At 42.3% G+C, this 19,452-nt stretch overlaps 1 protein-coding gene across 1 annotated transcript; it reads right to left on the reverse strand.

Annotated features, from left to right (window-relative positions):
• Positions 1–15,937: 15,937 nt before the first annotated feature.
• LOC132821567 (secretogranin-2-like) lies at positions 15,938–19,039 on the reverse strand. Its single transcript, XM_060834220.1, has 3 exons — positions 18,971–19,039; positions 18,657–18,754; positions 15,938–18,068 (listed from the first exon to the last, which is right to left on the reverse strand). Exon 3 carries the CDS (start codon positions 18,046–18,048, stop codon positions 16,315–16,317), a length of 1,734 nt encoding a protein of 577 aa, XP_060690203.1. The 5' UTR covers positions 18,049–18,068; positions 18,657–18,754; positions 18,971–19,039; the 3' UTR covers positions 15,938–16,314.
• Between the last annotated feature and the right edge of the window lie 413 nt (positions 19,040–19,452).

A 19,452-nucleotide genomic window follows, 5' to 3' on the forward strand; every position in this document is an offset into this window, starting at 1 on the left:
TCAGCCTGTTCTGATGAAACATCCACTCTCGTGCTCCTCTGATGCTGCTTGATCTACTGTGCTCTTTCCAGCTTTGCACATGCTTGATAGAGTGTGTGCACAATGTGATGGAGTATGTGCCTGTGAGAGGCTGAGCATTGATGCAGGCACAGTCTCTTGCTCTCTCTCACACACATATAAATCTATGCAGTCAATTTGTATTTGCAGGTACAGTCTATTTTATTCAATAAGTGCACAATCTGTAGGCAGTCAATACTTTTTATAATCCGTGACATTTTATAAATTCATACCTTAGAAATAGAATCAGTCTGACTCAAGATTAGAATTCATGCAGACTTTAACCTCGCACCTTCAATGCATTGTCTGAGCTGAGATATCACCTTTTTAAATAAAACTTTAAGTTATCTCAGAAATGTGACTTGAAAGAATTTCTGGGATTTACATATTAATCAATCAAAACCTGCAGCCCATTTTAAAAAAAAGGATTTAACAGCAATCTAGGTTTGTTCAATATGTTGCATCAGTGAATGACATTGTGATCTTTTGATATAAATTCTGTGTCCTATAATTCAATTCCACTCACTACCTGGCGAAGGAGTAGCGCTCCAAAAGCTTCTACTTCCAAATAAACCTGTTGGACTATAACCTGGTGTTGTGCAATTTTTCACTTTGTCCGCCCCAGTCCAACACCAGCACCTCCACATCACAGTATTATGAACCATTCTGCGGGGATAGAACATAGAAAAGTACAGCATAGAACAGGCCCTTTGGCCCACAATGTTGTGCTGAGGCTTAATCCTAATGTAAAATACAGTAACTTAACCTACTCACCCCTCAACTCACTGCTATCCATGTGCATGTCCAGCAGTCACTTAAATGTCCCCAATGACTCTGCTTCCATCACCACGGCTGGCAACGCATTCCATGCATTCATAACTCTCTACAAAAAGAACCTACCTCTTCATGTCTCCTTAATACCTTCCTCCTATTATCTTAAAACTATGACTTCTCGTACCAGTCAATCCTGCCCTGGGGAAAAGTCTCTGGCTGTTGACTTTATCTATAACTTTTTTCCACTATCTTTGAGAGCTCTATCCAACTCTTTCTTAAATGAATCCAGAGACTGGGTCTCCACTGCCCTCTGGGGCAGAGCATTCCACACAGCCACCACTCTCTGGGTGAAGAAGTTTCTCCTCATCTCTGTCCTAAATGGTCTACCCCGTATTTTTAAGCTGTGTCCTCTGGTTCGGCACTCACCCATCAGCGGAAACATGTTTCTTGCTGCCAGAATGTCCAATTCTTTCATAATCTTATATGTCTCAATCATATCCCCTCTCAGTCTTCTAAACTCAAGGGTATACAAGCCCAGTCGCTTCAGTCTTTCAGTGTAAGGCAATCCCTCCATTCCAGGAATTGACCTGGTGAACCTACGCTGCACTCCCTCAATAGCCAGAATGTCTTTCCTCAAATTTGGAGACCAGAACTGCACACAGTACTCCAGGTGTGGTCTCACCAGGGCCCTGTACAGCTGCAGAAGCACCTCTTTGCTTCTATACTCAATCCCTCTTGTTATGAAGGCCAGCATGCTATTAGCCTTCTTCACTATCTGCTGTACCTGCATGCTTGCCTTCATTGACTGGTGTACAAGAACACCCAGATCTCTCTGTACTGCCCCTTTACTACCTCAATGGAATTAATTTAGGTAATCTGCCTTCCTGTTCTTGCCACCAAAGTGGATAACCATACATTTATCCACATTAAACTGCATCTGCCATGCATCTGCCCACTCACCTAACTTGTCCAGGTCACCCTGTAATCTCCTAACATCCGCATCACATTTTGCCCTGCCACCCAGCTTTGTATCATCAGCAAATTTGCTAATGTTATTACTAATACCATCTTCTATATCATTGACATATATTGTAAAAAGCTGCGGTCCCAGCACGGATCCCTGCGGTACCCCACTGGTCACTGCCTGCCATTCCGAAATGGAGCCGTTTATCACTACCCTTTGTTTCCTATCAGCCAACCAATTTTCAATCCAATCTAGTACATTGTCCCCAATACCATGCACCCTAAGTTTACTCACTAACCTCCTATGTGGAACTTTATCAAAAGCTTTCTGAAATCCAAGTTGAACTCCATCTGCCATTTCTCAGCCCAGCTCTACATCCTGTCTATGTCACACTGTAGCCTGCAGTGGCCTCTATACTATTGACGACACCTCCAACCTTTGTATCATCTGCAAATTTACTAACCCACCACTCAACCTCCTCATCCAAGTCATTTATAAAAACTACAAAGAGCAGAGGCCCAAGAACAGAGATCTGCGGGACCCCATTCAACACTGACCTCCAGACAGAATACTTTCCATCTACAACCACTCTGCCTTCTGTCAGCCAACCAATTCTAAATCCAGATAGTCAAATCTCCCTGAATCCCACACTTCCTGACTTTATGAATGAGCCAACTATGTGGAATCCTATTAAATACTTTGCTGAAGTCCATATACGCCAACCATCGTTGACCTGTCTTGATACCTCCTCAAAGAACTCAATAAGGTTTGTGAGGCATGACCTGCCCCTCACAAAGCCATGCTGACTGACTTTAATTGTACTATGCTTTGCCAAATAGTCATAAATCCTACTCCTCAGAATTCTTTCCAAAACTTTGCTGACCACAGGTGTAAGACTGACTGGTCTGCAACTGCCCGGGATTTCCCTATTACCCTTCTTGAAAAGAGGAACAACATTCACCTCCTTCCAATCCTCTGGTACAACTCCTGTGGAGAGTGAGGAAGCAAATATCCTCACCAGCGGCTTAACAACCTCTATAGTCCCAGAATATTTTTTTAGTGTTGTTGAATAATGTAAAGGTAGATCTCCTTGAATTACATTGATTGCATTTGGTGCAGCTGACTCTTTTTTTTCTCACAGGTTATCAATTATTCTGAGTTTTAAATTCAGAAAAAAATAAAATTTATTTGATCCGAGATGGCAGACCAACTCAGGAAATTCAGAATAAGAACTTATTTGAAAATAAGAAAATAGACGCAATAGTTTTGCAGATAAATAAATTTAGTGGTAATTTTTAAATTGTCCATAAAATTTAAACGTATCTCTGAGCATGACATGATGACTTTTCATCACAAGACTCATGGTTGGACTTGCCTAAAGAAAAACCTTAACAGGCTACACAAGTCTTGTTGGACTCCTTGGAAGCCTTTCTGAAAGATGGTTGATTCTTTTTTAATCATACTTCATTGACTCCAGTCTGTAACTGGGAGGATTATTTTCTACAAGATGGAATGGAACTGATAAAGGTTAACATGAAGTCTCATACAGTGAAGGTTTTGTTTTCAGATTCTCCAATTTCCTGCTGCTACTGCACTTGTGTAAAGTTAAATTCCTAGCTGTCACTATTAATTTCTCCTGTATGCATAAGCTAAATTGAATCAGAAATTGATTAAGAGTTAAGTTTGGTCAGTTTTGGGAGTTTCTTTCCATGAGGCCTGGTGAGTTTCTTCCTTTATCTTTTTCCCCAGATTATATCCTTGTATATGCATCACCCCCGTGGGATGTTTGGTGTATCCTCCCAGTTGCTGCAGGCTGATGTGTTAACCACTGCAGGGATATCTCAGATCTCTGACACAGGCACCGTATTTAAAAGGCAGTTGTGCACAAGGTCAAAGATTGGCAGTAAGGAACTGCTCTGCATGATCCATTTGCCCTAAACATGGCAGACAAGGAGAAAATTGGCATCCAATTTTAGGGGAAGGGACTTTGAGGTCCTGGTGGATGCAATGGGGCAGATGAGGGTTATCCTCCATCCCAAGAGATTTGCTCAAGGTTGCCACTTGGTGTTTGTGTCTGGAGAAATACCCAGCAATCAATGACTTTCTCTGCTCTATTTTATAAAACCTTAAAAAATAGATGAAGGTAATTGCTATCATCTTACCTCTGCTACCAAGGCTCATTGTCTACAACACTCATCATTGCATGCAATGGCTCCTTTCATTTTCTCTCATTCACCCCAAACCCCCAGACCACTAACTCTATATGCTTTCATACCATGTCACCTTTGTACCCCAGCTGTACAAGTACAAACAGCTGTTCCAGTCACTTGCATCTCATTCCTGGGAAAAATATCGGCACCGTCTACGAGGAGAGACTTCTGCCCCTGGCCTTTAAAAACCAAGACCACGCTTAGAGGAAGGGGGTTGCACTTCCTCAGGCAGCAGCTTGTCTAGGTTCCATGGTCACAAATATTCAGGAGAGTCAGCCGACCACAATTCTAAGGCCCATCAGGTCCACCGAAGAGCAGGCTTCCTCCAGCTGTCAATCCTATAATTACACTGAGACGTAATGGGAGGGAAAGGAAGAAGGCCAGCCTCTGAGGGCAGGCAAGTGGCATGAGTGACATTTCATTATAAATGCTTTCTCACATTTGGAATTTTTTATTCAGCAATGGCAATGTAATTAAATGTCATTGGGGTGATGTTTAGATTTTCTCTTTTGTTGGAGATGACCATTGTGTGGTACTTGTGTGGCGCAAATATTACTTCTCACTTATCAGCCCAAGTCAGATACTGTCCAGATCTTGCTGCATTTGGACATGGACTGTTTCAGTAGCCGAGGACTCAGGAATGGCACTGAACATTGTGCAGTCATCAGCAAACGTTCCATATTATACAAGGGAGGTCATATTTGTTATGTATGGAATATATGGTCACTTTTATCATTCAATGTATATCCAATTTTCTACTGAGGAGCACTGCAAGAGCCTAGTTATCCTCAACACTACACGACACATAAGGATCTAAGATGTGAAGCTCCTACACTGTGCAGACTATGGGAACTTGGAAGTTACTTGCTATTTTCCCAACTACAGTGAACCTTTGCTGACTGCAATACATTGCTGCTGCATCACAACTGTTGTGGGGATTGATTCCTACTGCTGTATGATGTTGTCAAGCTGCTGGAGGCCAGGATTTGGCTTCCACATGGCAGGTTAATGACTGAGGTTTACGAACAGCATCTAGTGCTTGCAGGTGCCTTTAAGCTGTACTGTCAGACTGCAAATATACACATTCTCTTCTGGGTTGCCCTCCTTGTCAAGACCATTGGTTTTGAGCTTCCCCATGTTCTCACCCTATTAATCTATCTGACTACTCATCTGTCTATGTTACCTCTTCAGACCCAGCAAAATGAGACAATATGCCAGATGTGGTGGTACACTGTATCCCTGCCCTTGTCAAAGCCAGAATGTTGCTGACTGTCAATCACTACACCTCTTACCCCTGACATAACATATTCCCTCCTCCCTTCCATTGAGTTGCCCCCTCTCCCTTTACAATTGTTATGCCCTCTGTATCCCAACATACTGCATCCAAACAGTGTGCTGACAGCAGCATTGCAATGTGCTGCACTGCACCAAAGTGCAAAAAATGATGAGCAGGGGGACCACACCAGAAACCATAGCATTAATCAGTTGGGCTTTGGGTAAAGCACATTAAACCTTTTGTTTTATGACTGTCAGTGATTTCAAAAACCTCTAAACAGAGGTAGCTTTACAGAAAAATCTTTCATATCTGGGATATTTGCATTTGGTAGTCTGATTGGGTTTATCCAATGGCACAGACACCAGAAAAAAAAACTTGGATAATTCTTAAAACTTTAGCAACTTAATCAATGAAAAAGTACATCAGAACATTTTTCTTGATCCTTTCCCTGTTAAAGTGAGAGATGGTGCCCTTGAAATTGAATAGTGTCCATTTTTCAATATATGGAACTGGCACCCAAATATCCAGTAGGGTCCATCTGTGACCTTCGTGAATCAGAAATGTGTCACGCACTACACTTGATCATTTGTTGATCAGAAATATTCATATATTTCATAGTAGCACCAAAATAATACTCCTTCTGTAGATATGTAATGCATTTATTAAATGTCTGCCTTAGCACCTGATATACTACGTGTGATGATTCTACTCCTTTGACAAGGCTATGTTGTCCTTGGTTTCTTTTTCACAGAGGTTGTAAATGCAGAGACTCAGTAGATTTGGTTTTGGTGGGTTTTAAGGCCAATTTGATTATAGCTAACAGCCTCAGGCTAAAGGCTTTCAAGTGTAAAAAAAAGCCTTTGTAAATGGCCAGTTCTCCCAGCTCAACTTCTCTCTGGTTTGGTTTGTTTGAGATTGGTCAAAAAAACTGTTAAACTGAAGAAGGTGTTCCATGCTGAATTTCTCTGCCATCTCTCTCTTCTGACATCGCTCCTGTAAGATCCTGTCTTTGATGTTTCCTGTTTTTTCTGTTTTTTCTAAAACTGTGATTGGGCCAGCTGCATCACTCCTGGTATATCTACGTTCCACCTGCTTAAAACAACTGGCAAGTTAGGTTCAGGCTACTTTCTTGAAATATTTTGAGGGGGTCTGGCCTGGTCCATAACATATGTGATAAAATAAAGGCAAACTTATAGGAAATGGTCTTCATTTCAAGCAGCATCTCTAAAGAGTCAACAGTTAATGTTTCAAGTTAGTGATCCAAAATTAGAAATGTGAAAAGTTAGAAATGTGTTTACAATTTCAGTAAGTGAAAGGGGGATTGTAGGGGGATAGGGAGTTTTGCAGATTTATGAAAAACACAAAGAAAACAAGAAATTAAATAATGAGTTGGATGTGAAGAGCCAAAAAGAGTGGTAATGGGACAAAATGGAAAGACAACAGCCTTCCAAATACAGAGTTGAAATAATCAGAACAGAAACAGTTCAGTTAAAAAAGAACATGCTCAATTAAGAGGCTACTACTGCAGCCCCAACAAGAACCCCAAACCAGGATATGGACACAAAGGCCGAAAACAATCTGCTGTCAGGATTATTATGATTTATAACATACTATGAAACTATAAGTCATCCAGATTGCAGCAAATAGTGTCAATGGCATCTTCCAGACCCCAATTGCTTTAGGAAAGTGATCAAGGCACTCTACTCCAGGAAGACCACCTGCATGTCCCACTCAGTGGGACAAGTGCATTAGCATTTACAAGCAACGTTTCAAGAGGTCATATATAGCATTGCCATTGACTCCTGTGCTTCCCTTTACCAGTTTGGAAGCTTCCTCAATAGAAAGGAATATCATTCCCCCAACATATAGCTCATTTGTAACCTTTGGGCAATGTGCATAGCACTGTTAATAGTTCTTTCCCACTTTGGGTGTGTTTTTTGAGATTAGATTCCCTACAGTATGGAATGTTCTTCTCTTCTTCAAATCTGCCATCATCATCACTCTCCACAAAACTACCATTGACACAAATGTTCTTACAAGTTGCTGCTCACTTCACCAACTGCCCTTTCATCTCCAAGCAAATCTTTAAAAGAACCATATGTTTTCGCACTGTCATGCTGCCAAATCAATACTGAACAAAGTCACACATTGAATCCTATGTGACAAAGAGCAATGATCCCTCCTCATCTCTCTTGCCCTGTCTTTCAGCAGTGGGCCACAACAGCATTCTCCAATACCTATCTACTATCATCCAATCAGTTTAGCTCAGTTGACTGGATTGCTGTTTGACAGAGTAGTGTGATGCCAATAGCATGGGTTCAATTCCTATCACTGGTTTGATCTTACCATGGAAGACTCTCTTTCTTGAGCTCATGTGTTGCCTGAGATCGGGTAGTCCTCTGGCCAAATCGCAACCAGTTACTTCTGTCTAATAAGACAGCAGCCCTTATAGTCTGGTAAGACTATGGTGACACACACTATCATCCAGCAGGGTAGAATTGTACTTGGCTGCTTCTATTCATATCCAATTATTGCACCAGATGGTATTTCTTTCTGCTCTCACACCATTAACTCTGGTGACCACCAAGAATCTAACTTTGGTTGTTTCCTGTTTCTCATTAATATGTCTCCAGTCACTCATCCACTGCATTAAACCACCTTTCGCCACCTCACCAACAGAACTCAACTCTCCACTATTGCTTAGTTATCTGCTCTCCTCTACTGGATGAGTAGAAGTTTCCTCCAGTTAAACCAAAGTCATTGTCTTTGGTCTTCACTACAAACTTCATTCTCTAACATGACAATACTATTTCTTTAAGATATGTATTTTGTCCTCATTTTTATGAAGGAAGATTGAGAGAGAGGTGAAAACAGTCTGCTTGAAATCCAAGCAAGTAAAAGTTTGTGAGGTGTTGCATTTTTTTTGAAGTTGGAACAATAGCCTGAACAGATAGGGTCAAGCTCTTGCAGAACCAGGATTTCTTTTCATTTGTCCGTCACAATTGCTGGGGTCTTGAGGCTGGGTTTGGAAACTGCAGTACATTTCTCTCTCTCAGAGTTTTCTCTTGATTTTTTTTTCCTTGTGGTCTGGAGAATTGCATGTACAACAATCTATTCTACTGAATTTGCCTTTGCCAAGGGGTGTTTTTGGGATGTTACTGTATTGGAACAGTTGCTGTTTAGAAATTAAATAATCTATTATTCTGTTAAATTTTCCGATAGAGTTAAGTTTTCCAATTTCTTCTTTCTTTTGTAGTATTTTAACTAACGTATATGAATAAACTGTGCTTCAAGACTGATAGTTTGATCAATCAAATTGCATTTGAAATGTAATGCCTTTAAAATAAAAAAAAGCTATGTTACCTTCTCAATATGTTTTGAGAGGGTTTGGCCTGGTCCATAACACTAACTATTAACTCCATCCATCTCCCTTACAATAGTTTAAGAATGAATCAGAATTTTCAACCCATTGATATTTGATTCTGATTAACTTCTAGGCACATTTTCTCATTATCATTAAGACTGTCTATGTCTAAATTCATAACATCACCTGACTCTATCAACTCACCCTTTGTTGAAGCCCTCAATTATACTTTGGTAAACTCTAAATTTGACTAACCAATGTAATCTTGGCTAGCTTCTCCCCTTATACCCATGATGTACTTGAGGACTTACAAAACTTCACCATTCAGTTCAATATGCATCAAATCCTTTTAACCTAACATTCCTGTGCTTGCTGAGCTACACTAGTTCCTGGTTAAGTAAGGTTCAACATTAAAATTTCTATTTTTGATTTATCATTTTCTCCATGATCTTCTCCCACTTCATCATTGTAAGCCCCATGCCTTCCAAAGTATCTGCAGATCTCTAATTATGGTCTCTTGGATGTCCCCACTTTTCTTACTGTATCTCCATATAGATCCTAATATCTATTATGTCCTCTCTGCCTGTCTATCATGCCTTATTTCATTGAGATAATCTTCAAAACCTACCTCTTCAACCTAGCTTTTGCTGAACTGCCCTAAAATCTTCTAATTTGATTCAGTGTCAAACAATAATACTTGTAACATTCCAGTGAAGCACCTCACGGTTTCATTAAAGATCCTATATCTATTCACGTTGTTGTGATTGTTACCTGGCACCTCCTATCCATGATTAATTAATCATGAATCAGTCCTCTCTCCCATCTCTACTCTAATTGGGTTGTAAAAGCAAGAGCTGGCTTTTCAGAGTAAGAGTACTCTTTCTAGAAATGGCTCATGGATGCCTGTAAAAGAGCTGAGCACAGACTGATAGCTGGCTTGCAATGAGAGCCATGCCATAACCACCTCTTTTGACCAGATCGGTAATCTGCTTGAGCAATGGTTCCACTGCCAGAATCATTCTGGCAGAGATTTGCCTTAAATTCCTGTCTGTGTCTCCAAAGTAGCTGTGCATACCGAATAATTTTGCAATGCAGTAGGGTCAGCTCTTACCATTGTATACACAGGAGGAAGAGTAGAATGAAGAGGAGGAAGGTCAGGTGAAGCATTGGCCCTGAGTCTCCCAAGCTGCAAGAGCAGTTAGAACATAGCCCTTACAAAAGTTTTACCTGAATCATCTTTTGTTCTCCAGCACTCCCTACCTATAAAACCAGTTCCCTATCTCACATACCTGAGGGCTCTTCTGTGTCCAGGCTCATGCATTCAACTCCCACCTAGTCTAGAAGGTTGATTAGAAAACACCTATACCCAATGGGAGGTGCAACTTTAGAAGTTTATATAAGAATATTTTAGATGAAAATGGTTGTTGATATTGAGAAGTCCTTAAGTGCCTGAATGTAGACGGCAGCACTATGGTCTGCAATTGGCAGCATACAAGCAGATTGGGTGAGATGTGCAAGCATGCTATTGTCCTGTGGCCAAATGATAGGCACCCCTCATATTGGCCCAATGTTAAATCTCCTAGGACTAACAATTTGGATTCTTCATATTTTACACAAGAATAAATTACAGAGATGAGGTACCATAGTTAAGATACTAGCTTTGAGAGAAGAAATAGAAGCTGTTAGAGCCATCATGAGAGGCCCTGGCATGGTGGAACACATGCAGGTGACCATTCCCTCTGTGTTTGACAGAATGCTATGTGTAAACTCCAGACACATCGTAGAACTGGACTTCTTCATGTTCTCAGACAAATTTGCTATTTCCTGATGTAACTACACCAGACTATATCAGTAGCCTGGGCTCTTAACTTCAGAATTTGACTCTTCTGCCACAGAATTGTTACGTCAGCTCACCCTTTGAGTTAGCCCCTTTGACATTCTATTCTAACTAATTCCTATACCCAGTGATTCACAGTGTGAAGGCACCTCTTCTAATCCATCTTTAAAGCAGTTGTAGTGCTATTCTGAGCTGGCATTTCCTTAGGTTAAGGTCAGATGGAATCATTCCTAGCACAATGGAAGATGGTTGTAGCTATTGGAAGTCAGTCATCTTTATGGAGACATTCTGCAGGATGACAAGGAATGGGTCCTCAGTATTGACATTCAAGAAGAATAGGGAGATACATAAAGGTGGGAAGTGTATCTCTATTAATCAAAGGTGGCATTTGTGTAATAGTTAACGGTGACCATAGCTCAGAAGATCAAGCTGCAGAATCAGTTTTAGTGAAGCTGAGGAAAAGTAAGAGAAGTATGTCACCAGTAGGTATGGTCTACTTCCCCCTAATAGCAACCACAATGAAGGTGTTGATGTACAAGGAGAAGTACTGGGCGCTTGTGATAAAGACATGGCAATAATCATGGAAGACTTTAATCCAAATATAAACTGGGAAAATCAACTTGGCAATAGGGAGCCTGAAAGAGGAGTTCATATAATGTTTTCAATTTCTTATGGCAGTACATTGTGGAACTGACAAGAGAACAGATTATATTAGACTCGGTTATTTCTAATGTGACAGGATGAATAAATTACCTCAGAATAAATGCACCCTCAGTAGGATCATAGAATCCATAGAGCATGGAAACACACCATTTGATCCATCAAGTCCACACTGAGTCTCCGAACAGATCCCACCCAGATCCACACCTCCTACCCTATCCCAGTAACCCTGTATTTTTCATGGTTCACCCACTCAGACTGCAAATACCTGGAAACTATGAGCAATTTAGCATGGCCAATCCACTCAACCTGCACGTCTTTCGACTGCGGGAGGAAACTGGAGCACCTGAAGAAAACCCACACAGACACAGGGAGAAAGTACAAACTCCACACAAACAGTCATTTGAGGGTGTAATTGAATATGGCTCTCTGGTGCTGCGAGGCAGCAGTGCTAACTGCTGAGCCACCATGCTGTAGTTCAAATTGATCAAAATATGATTAAATTTTCATGTCCAGTTCAAATGAAAGAAGATTGGGTCTAAGACTGCCACCTTAACTTTAAATAATTGACGTGAAAGCTGAGCTTGCCGAAGTGAACAGGCATGCAAGGTTAAGGGATAGATCAATAGAAGTGCAATGCAGCTATTTAAGGGATATTTCTGAGTGCTTAGACTAAATATACTCTTACTGTAAAACAATAATTCAAAGGAGAGACCCACCACTTTTTAGTTAACTAAAAAAAATTAAAGGAAAGCATTAGACCAAGGAAAAAAATACATAACTGCAAGTTGGATGATTGGTCAGGATATAAAGATTAGGGAAGAATTACTAAATGGTTAATGAGGAGGAAGATTTTAGAATGCGGGAGGAAGCTAGTTAGAAATGCAAAACAAGTAGCTAGAGTTTTTAATGGTATTAAGTTCATGAGTCATGTAAGTTATTATGCAGGCAGGACATGTAATCAAGAAAGCGAATGGGGCGCTATATTTTATTATGAGAGGAATTGAACATAAATTTAAGGATGCTATACTTCAAATATACACAGCATGATAAGACAGCCTCTCACATATTGGGTGAGTTTTTTTATGCTTAAGGAAGATTGGAAATACATTAGATATGGTTCAGAACTGGTTTACCATATTGAGGAAGGGTCTGAGAAAGGGTCACTGGACCCAAAACCTTAACTCTGATTTCTCTTCACAGATCTGCCAGACCTGCTGAGCTTTTCCAGCAACTTCTGTTGTTGTTTACTAGAAAGATATCTGGCATGTATGATTTGCATTGCCCTATGAGGATAGGTTGGACAGGCTGGGATTATGTCTGCTGGAGTTTAGAGTGAGGGGCAACTTGATTGACGTATATTATATCCTGAATGATCTTGACAATATGGACAGGAAAATAATGTTTATTCTCGTGGGTGAGACCAGAAATGCCAAATTTAGGGTTGTCCTTTTTAAGACAGTGATAATGATTTATTTTATTTCTCTTGGAGAATTCTGCAACTTTGCAATTCTCTGCCTCAGAAGATGGATGGTGAAAGCAAGGTCGTCAAATTTTTTTTTAAGCTTGTTAGTGTAAGGGAATCAAGGGTTTTCAGGGATAGGTGAGAATCTGGACTCTGAAACACAAAGAACAAGTTTGACGGGTGGAATAGCCTAATATTCTGTGTGGTTGCATGTCCCTGGATATGTTGCAGGGTGCTTTATTTAGGTCAATGTCCTAGGTGCATCCACTTTCTACTGCTGCATCAATAATTTCCACTCTATCATAAGATCATATTTAGGGGAGTTCACTGATAATTGCAGAGTTTCAGTCACAGCTCCCCTACATGTGAATCCAGGCAACATTGGTACTAATTAATGGGAAGTAATATTTTCATCATACAATTATCTGGCAGTGACCATCTCTAACATGATACCTTTAAACTCCTCTTGACATTTAAAAACATGAGCATTACTAAATTCATCCACTACTGATATTCTGTGTTCAACATTGATGAAAAGAACATGAGAGCATAAGAACTAGATCAAGAGTGGGCCGTCCAGCCCTTTGAGCCTGCTCCGCCATTCAACAAGATCATGGCTGATCTTTTCATTTACTGTGATCCACTTACCTATGCACTTACCGTATCCCTTAATTCCTTTATTGTTAAAAAAAATCTACCTTAGCTTTAAAAATGTTTACTGAAGTAGGGTCAACTACCTCACTGGGGAAGGAATTTCATAGATTAACAACCCTCTGGGTGAAAAAGTTCCTTCTCAATTCAGTCCAAAATCTGCTGCATCTAATTTTGACATTCTGCCCAGTTGTCCTAGTTTCACCCACCAGTGAAAACATTCTTTCTACTTCTATCTTATCTATTCCCTTCGTAATTTAACATGTTTCTATAACATTCCCCCTCAATCTTCTGAATTACAATCAATATAATCCCAATCTACTCAGTCTCTCCTCATAAGCCAACCCCCTCAGAATCAACCTAGTGAACCCCCTCTGCATCCCTCCAGTGCCAATAGATCCTTTCTCAATAAGGAGACCAAAGCTACACACATTACTCCAGGTCTGGCCTCACCAGCACCCTGGACAACTGCAACATCAACTCCCTGCTTTTAAACTCAAGCCCTTTAGCAATGAAAGACCAAATTTCATTTGCCTTCCTAATTACTTGTTGTACCTGCAGACCAACTCTATTTGATTCATGCACAAGAATACCCAGTCCCTGTGCATAGTGGCATGCTGCAACTTTTTACCAGTCAAGTAATAATTCTTTTTACTATTACTCCAACCAAAATGTCTGACTTCACACTTATTTACATTGTATTCCATCTGCCAGACCTTTGCCCACTCAAAAATGTATGTATGCTCCTCTGCAAAGTTTCACAGTCCCTTGCACATTTTGCTCTGCCACTCATCTTAGTGTCATCTGGACCCCAGCAGGTTACAGGTGACACCCTAAGCCTAACTGGTTCAACAGCTTACCTATGGCAACAGCAGCAGGTTAAAAGTTGGGTATTATGCAATATAATAGTCACCTCTTGACTCCCCAAAGCCACTATTTACAAAACAGAAATCATTATACTGCACTTGGCTGGATGTGTGCAGTTCTAGAAATATTATGTTGTTTGATACCTTGTAGGACAAAGTAAAATTAGTCCCCCATCCACAAACTTAAATATAAATTTCCCTTATCACTAGTGCAATATAGCAGTGCTGTATAACATCTGTATGCATTCCAACTGCTTATCAAAGTTTTTTCAACTTCCCAATTCGCAACCTCTCCACTAGCTAGCAGATGGTATCAGTTTGTAACTTTTCCCATCATTCAAGTGCCGTAATTCAAAGCAGGTAGTTGACCACCATCCTCTCAAAGGTAATTAAGAAAGGACAATGGCCTTCCCAACACTATCCATATGTCCCTGATGAATAATCTTGAAAAGAAGCTGATGGTAAATCTTTAGAACCTCAAGATTTCCTGCTTCTGAGATAAGAGGAATGAGAATTTTATTTGTAGTGTTAAGAATGAGCAGAGAAGGAAGGCAGGCTATTGAAAGGGGTTTGTCATTGACAAGCTGCTGGAGTGAGATACAACTTAGGTACGTGAAAGGGTTAAGGTGTGGTTAGGTCCTTCCACACCTCTGCAACATTTCCACTTGCCGCAGCCATGGCTTACAAAAGACTGTTTTTAAAAGCTACTGTGGTCTTTAAATGATATCAATGAATTGTGATTTCTTCAGTGATCTCCCGAATACAAACAGATTGCATTCAATTAGGTATATTGAATTATTTCCTCATATTACCATCTTTTTCATGCTTCCCTTTTATATTACACTACATACTCTGCCTGACCTAATGATCTCCCGCACCAAATTCCATCTGAGTTAGTCCAAGCCCATATGCAGCCCCTACTGAATGTCTAGGTGGCTCACCCTAAACCGTGAAACATTGAGGTGGAAAAAAAAGCGGGAGTTAGTAAATCAGGAGCCCTCCACTTGTAGAACTCGATGAAATGGAAATGACTCTATTGACTGGCTATTCTTTAGGTTCTGCTGCACCCAAGTTTAACCCCTATTCCAAAGTTGCATGTCCCTCATTGAAAATTAACACTGTTAGTTCAAACCCCAGGAGGTAACAGTTGGCTCATTCGCTGCTTTGTGATGTAGAGTGATGTCAACGTCGTGAGTTCACTTGCCATACTGACTGAGGCTACCATGAAGAAACTCTCCATCTCAATCCCTCTCCTGGCCTGAGGTGTGATGACCCTCAGGTTAAACCACCACCAGTGGTCTCTCTCTACTGGGTGCAGCCCTCTGGTTTGGGGAGACTATACTGACTTTATTTTGTTGGTTGTTCCATCCTTTTATGTTCTCCCTATATTTCTGTCTGCTTCCCGCTATCAGTTCATGTTTGCACAGACAGTTATGGTCCATTGCTCCAAACGTATTCTAGACGCTGAAATGACTCCAGCCTTTGGGTGCCATTTGCTGAACAGCAGAGATTGCTGTCAGTGGTGGTTTCTGTCCATTCCCGGGAAAAGTTTGCAAAGAAACAGCGAAGTCCCTTGTGTTCGGCCCAAATTTAGCTCCGTGAGGGCGAAAGGAGATTGAGTTAAAATAGCGCCAAAGTGTGCTTTTTGTTTCTGTTTTTTTAAAGTGTCAGTGTAAAGTGGAGGAACAGGATAGTGTTGATTGGGAGTGATTCACGACACGCTCAGTATTTGAAAATTCAACAATACGTGCAAAATGTACAAGGACTAATACTTTTTTTTATTTTCTTGATGCTACTTTATTTTCTTCTCGACTTTTCACAAGGAACCGCAAGACAATAACCATCTCCTTTGGGTCAGTTAAGAAAAAAAAATGTATTTTTTAAATATAAATCAACCAAGGACGCGTTTCTACCAACAGCTAAGAATGGGCAAATGTTCGAACCAAAGGGATGCTTGCACACTTCAAGGTTTGAAACAGCTTCAAGATGAAAAAGTAAATATTTTCACTGCTGAAATAATGGTGAAACGACTCATTGCAACGACTTACTTCACACAAATAAAGAGGTTTTATTAATCGTCATTGTCCATCAATCTTAACTAGAGACACCTTAGCTAAGTAGGAATGTCAATCAGAGCAAGTTCCACTTGCTCACAGACACAAATAAACCTTTACTCTTCAGTAACACTGTTTAATCAGGAAGGGCGAGCATTCCTCTGTTTAATTCCTTCACAGAGCCGTCTCGGTTATCCTTCTGCCGGTTTAACAATTCCGCCAGTTTGTGGATCATTAGCGAGGAATCTTCGCCATCCTGCTGGGTTCGAGGGGCGCGGTCATCGCCGCCTGTAAGCCCGGGGAGCTGACTGATGAGCGCCAACATTTCCGCCGCTTTCCTCGGGCTGACGCCGTGCAGGAGGTCGCTGAGCGGTTCCCGGGAGCCGCCGCCGCCTGCCTCCGGGCGCCGTCCGCCCACGGGGGCTGAGCCGGCCGCCAGCAGCCTCTGCAGGTACCTGGCCAGTTGCTCCCCACCACGGCCCGTGCCCTCGCTGGAGCCCAACGCCGGAAACCTTTCAAAGGGGGAGACGGCGGCGGCGGCGGCTCCGGGCGGGGGTGGGGGCGGGCGGTTCCTTGCCGGCTGCTGGAGCAAGTGTCCATCATCCAGCCCCAGGATGTTCAGGATGTCTTCCGGACTGAGAGAGTCCAGGCTGGTGCCCGCGGCGCCCTGCTCCCTGGTGACACTCTCTCGCAGCCTCTGCTCTTCCCAGTCCGAGCTCCCTGGCCCCGCTTGCTTCCTTCTGTCCGCGCCCTGCACTATCTGCAGCAGCTCATCCGGCGCGATTTGGAGCCTGTTGGACAGGTCCACCAGCTGGTCCATGAGCCGCGGCTCCAAGTCCCCCTGGGAGCCTCTGAGCTGCCTGCTCGGCGCCTCCCCGTTCCTGTCTGGCCCCAGCTCCCTTCTCGCCTGCTCCTCGTCCATTCGGTCTTGCAGCCGCTTGTAATACTGCAGCATCAGGTCCGCCGCCTTGTCTTTCTCCATTCTTCCCCGTTCCTGGGAATCCGGCTCATCCAAAGGGTTCCTCGCGTTGATTCCCGCCCGCTCCGAGTCTCTGTCCAGCTCGGTTTCCTCATCTTCAAACTGCACCTCTTTATGTTGATGCCGGTTCTTCATTTCCACCGAGTCTTCTCCCTCCGCCACGTCCTCATAGGCAAACTCACTGTCCCGGGAGGTATCATCTTCCTCGTCTCTCCCGAAGTGCTCTTCCTGCAGCCTCTCCTGTTGCCTGGACGGCTCGGTGTGTCTCCCGAGCTCACGGAAAGCAGACTCCAGCGTGGCAAGGCTTTGAGGAGTATACTCTTCCTCTATAATCTCATTGGTGCGTTTGTAGGGATTGATTCTGTAGCTGTCCCCTGGCAAAGCAACGCGGTACTTCCTTGGCAGGTCTTGCCTCCGGCCGCTTTCAAGCAGGAGTCCATCATAATCCTGCAGGTTCCCATCAGTCTCCTGCGGCAGTGGGCTGTAGGCGTTGTCATTAGCGTCGGGGTTACTCTCTGTCTGCATCAGTGTCTTCAGCAAAAGCTTAGCCCAATCAGCCCTGCCCCCGTCCATAGATTCCCTGTTGGTGTCTGACTGCTCATTCTCTTCATTATCTTCCTCAAACTTTCTCAGGAGGGCTTCTTGAACGGGACGCAAAATACCTCGCTCGTCATAGTCTGGGAGGGACGTGTCTTCACTGTTTTGTCTTAAATTCTCAATAAACTCTAGGGCTTTAATCATATCCGGGTTAGGATAGTTGTACATTCTTTCTGTCAGAGTGCTCGGATCATATCTGTTCGGTACCAGTGAAGCAGCCTTAAGAATGTCTGAATAAAGTAGGATGCTGAGGGTTAATATTGTGCCGCTTGGAAAGGTTTTTAACATCGCCATCTTTATTGTGATGCCTCCAACTGGTAAACACAGAGAGAAAAAAACACAGCAAAATGATTACACACAAAAAACATTAACATTTAGAAGTACAAGTTGTAGAGAAAATGTAATATTGGTATTTGAGCTAAGTATCCCGTATAATACCAGCCTTTCTAACACTTTACCCTTTACGATGGAAAGAGGTTTAACAAGAAAGCCCGATCGATTTACATTAACTGAAATGGTGCTCAGTCGATTTGACGCGTGGCTTCCCGACTTGCTAAGATTTTCTTTTAATGGAGATGTATTGCACACATTTAGGCAATTTAACTCGGTATTTGCCATCGGCTGCATGCTAATTCTATTTGTGTAAATGCTAAGTTCATTGAGCATGTTGTTTTCACCGCGCGTTTCACCGCTTCTGGAAATGCTGCAGTGTTTGTTCCCATGGTAACAGGCGTTTCATTTTTGCCTGGGTACCATTGGAAGCTCGGTCAGAACATTTCTTCTGCGCAACGACCGTGAAATATGAAACAATATTACTGAATTCCGTGTGTACGCGAATATATTTCAATCCTAGACTTATTTTGAGCATGTTATGGAAGAATGGCCCATAGCTTTTACCCCACCTCACTCAGCGCCTGGCTCCACTTTCCCAACTTCGGTTCAGGGGTGTTGGCGCCGTCCGTCCGGAGTTCACGATTTTGTTTTTATATTTAACAAAAGGCTTTTAAAAAAAAGAAAAAAAAATCAGCTCAGTTATGTGTATAAACGCAAATGGGCTGCACATTTAACCGATAAAGCGAAGAGAGCAACACCTTTCCAAAGCGCATCAGGTTGCAATTGAAGAACCACACGGTTAAAAGGATGAGCAGCCTGGAGCTGCATCCTGGGAGGTGGAAATAAAATGGTCGGGATCTCTTAAACGCGTTATCAAACTCACCTGCGACTTATACTGGAGCCCTTCCGGCTGAGAGCATCTTTCTTGCCGGCGTCTCTCGAGCAAGTGGGGAGCCGAGGATTTCAGCAGCCGGACAGCTCCCTGTTTATAAAGCAGCCTCACAACAAGTCAGAAGCACCTGACCCTGCGTCAGCCAGCTCTGACGCCAAGACAGCCTTCCCTGTGAATGATAGCAGACTTCAGTACAGCCCTCACTGGGAGGTCGCAGAGTGATTAGGACAGGAGAAAAAAAGACAACATCAACTACGTTCTGTCTGTAAGATGTACACGCAAAGACGAAGAGTCAGTGGGAGCTCAAGAAAGATTACTTCAAGCCTGACCTTAACTTTGCTGCATGAATTTCACTAGCACTTATCCCAGCTTTTCTCACCCCGCCCCCCCCCCCCCCCCCATCAAATACTTATATATTTGATCTAAATCTCGGTTAGATTTAATCGGCGAACGTGTCTTTTCATGTGAACTTC

Source organism: Hemiscyllium ocellatum, chromosome 13 (assembly GCF_020745735.1).
Source record: "Hemiscyllium ocellatum isolate sHemOce1 chromosome 13, sHemOce1.pat.X.cur, whole genome shotgun sequence".
Classification (NCBI taxonomy): domain Eukaryota; kingdom Metazoa; phylum Chordata; class Chondrichthyes; order Orectolobiformes; family Hemiscylliidae; genus Hemiscyllium; species Hemiscyllium ocellatum.

Coding starts and splice junctions, on each gene's coding strand:
- LOC132821567 (XM_060834220.1), bottom strand. CDS start 18,048: ATGGCGATGTTAAAAACCTTTCCAAGCGGCACAATATTAACCCTCAGC.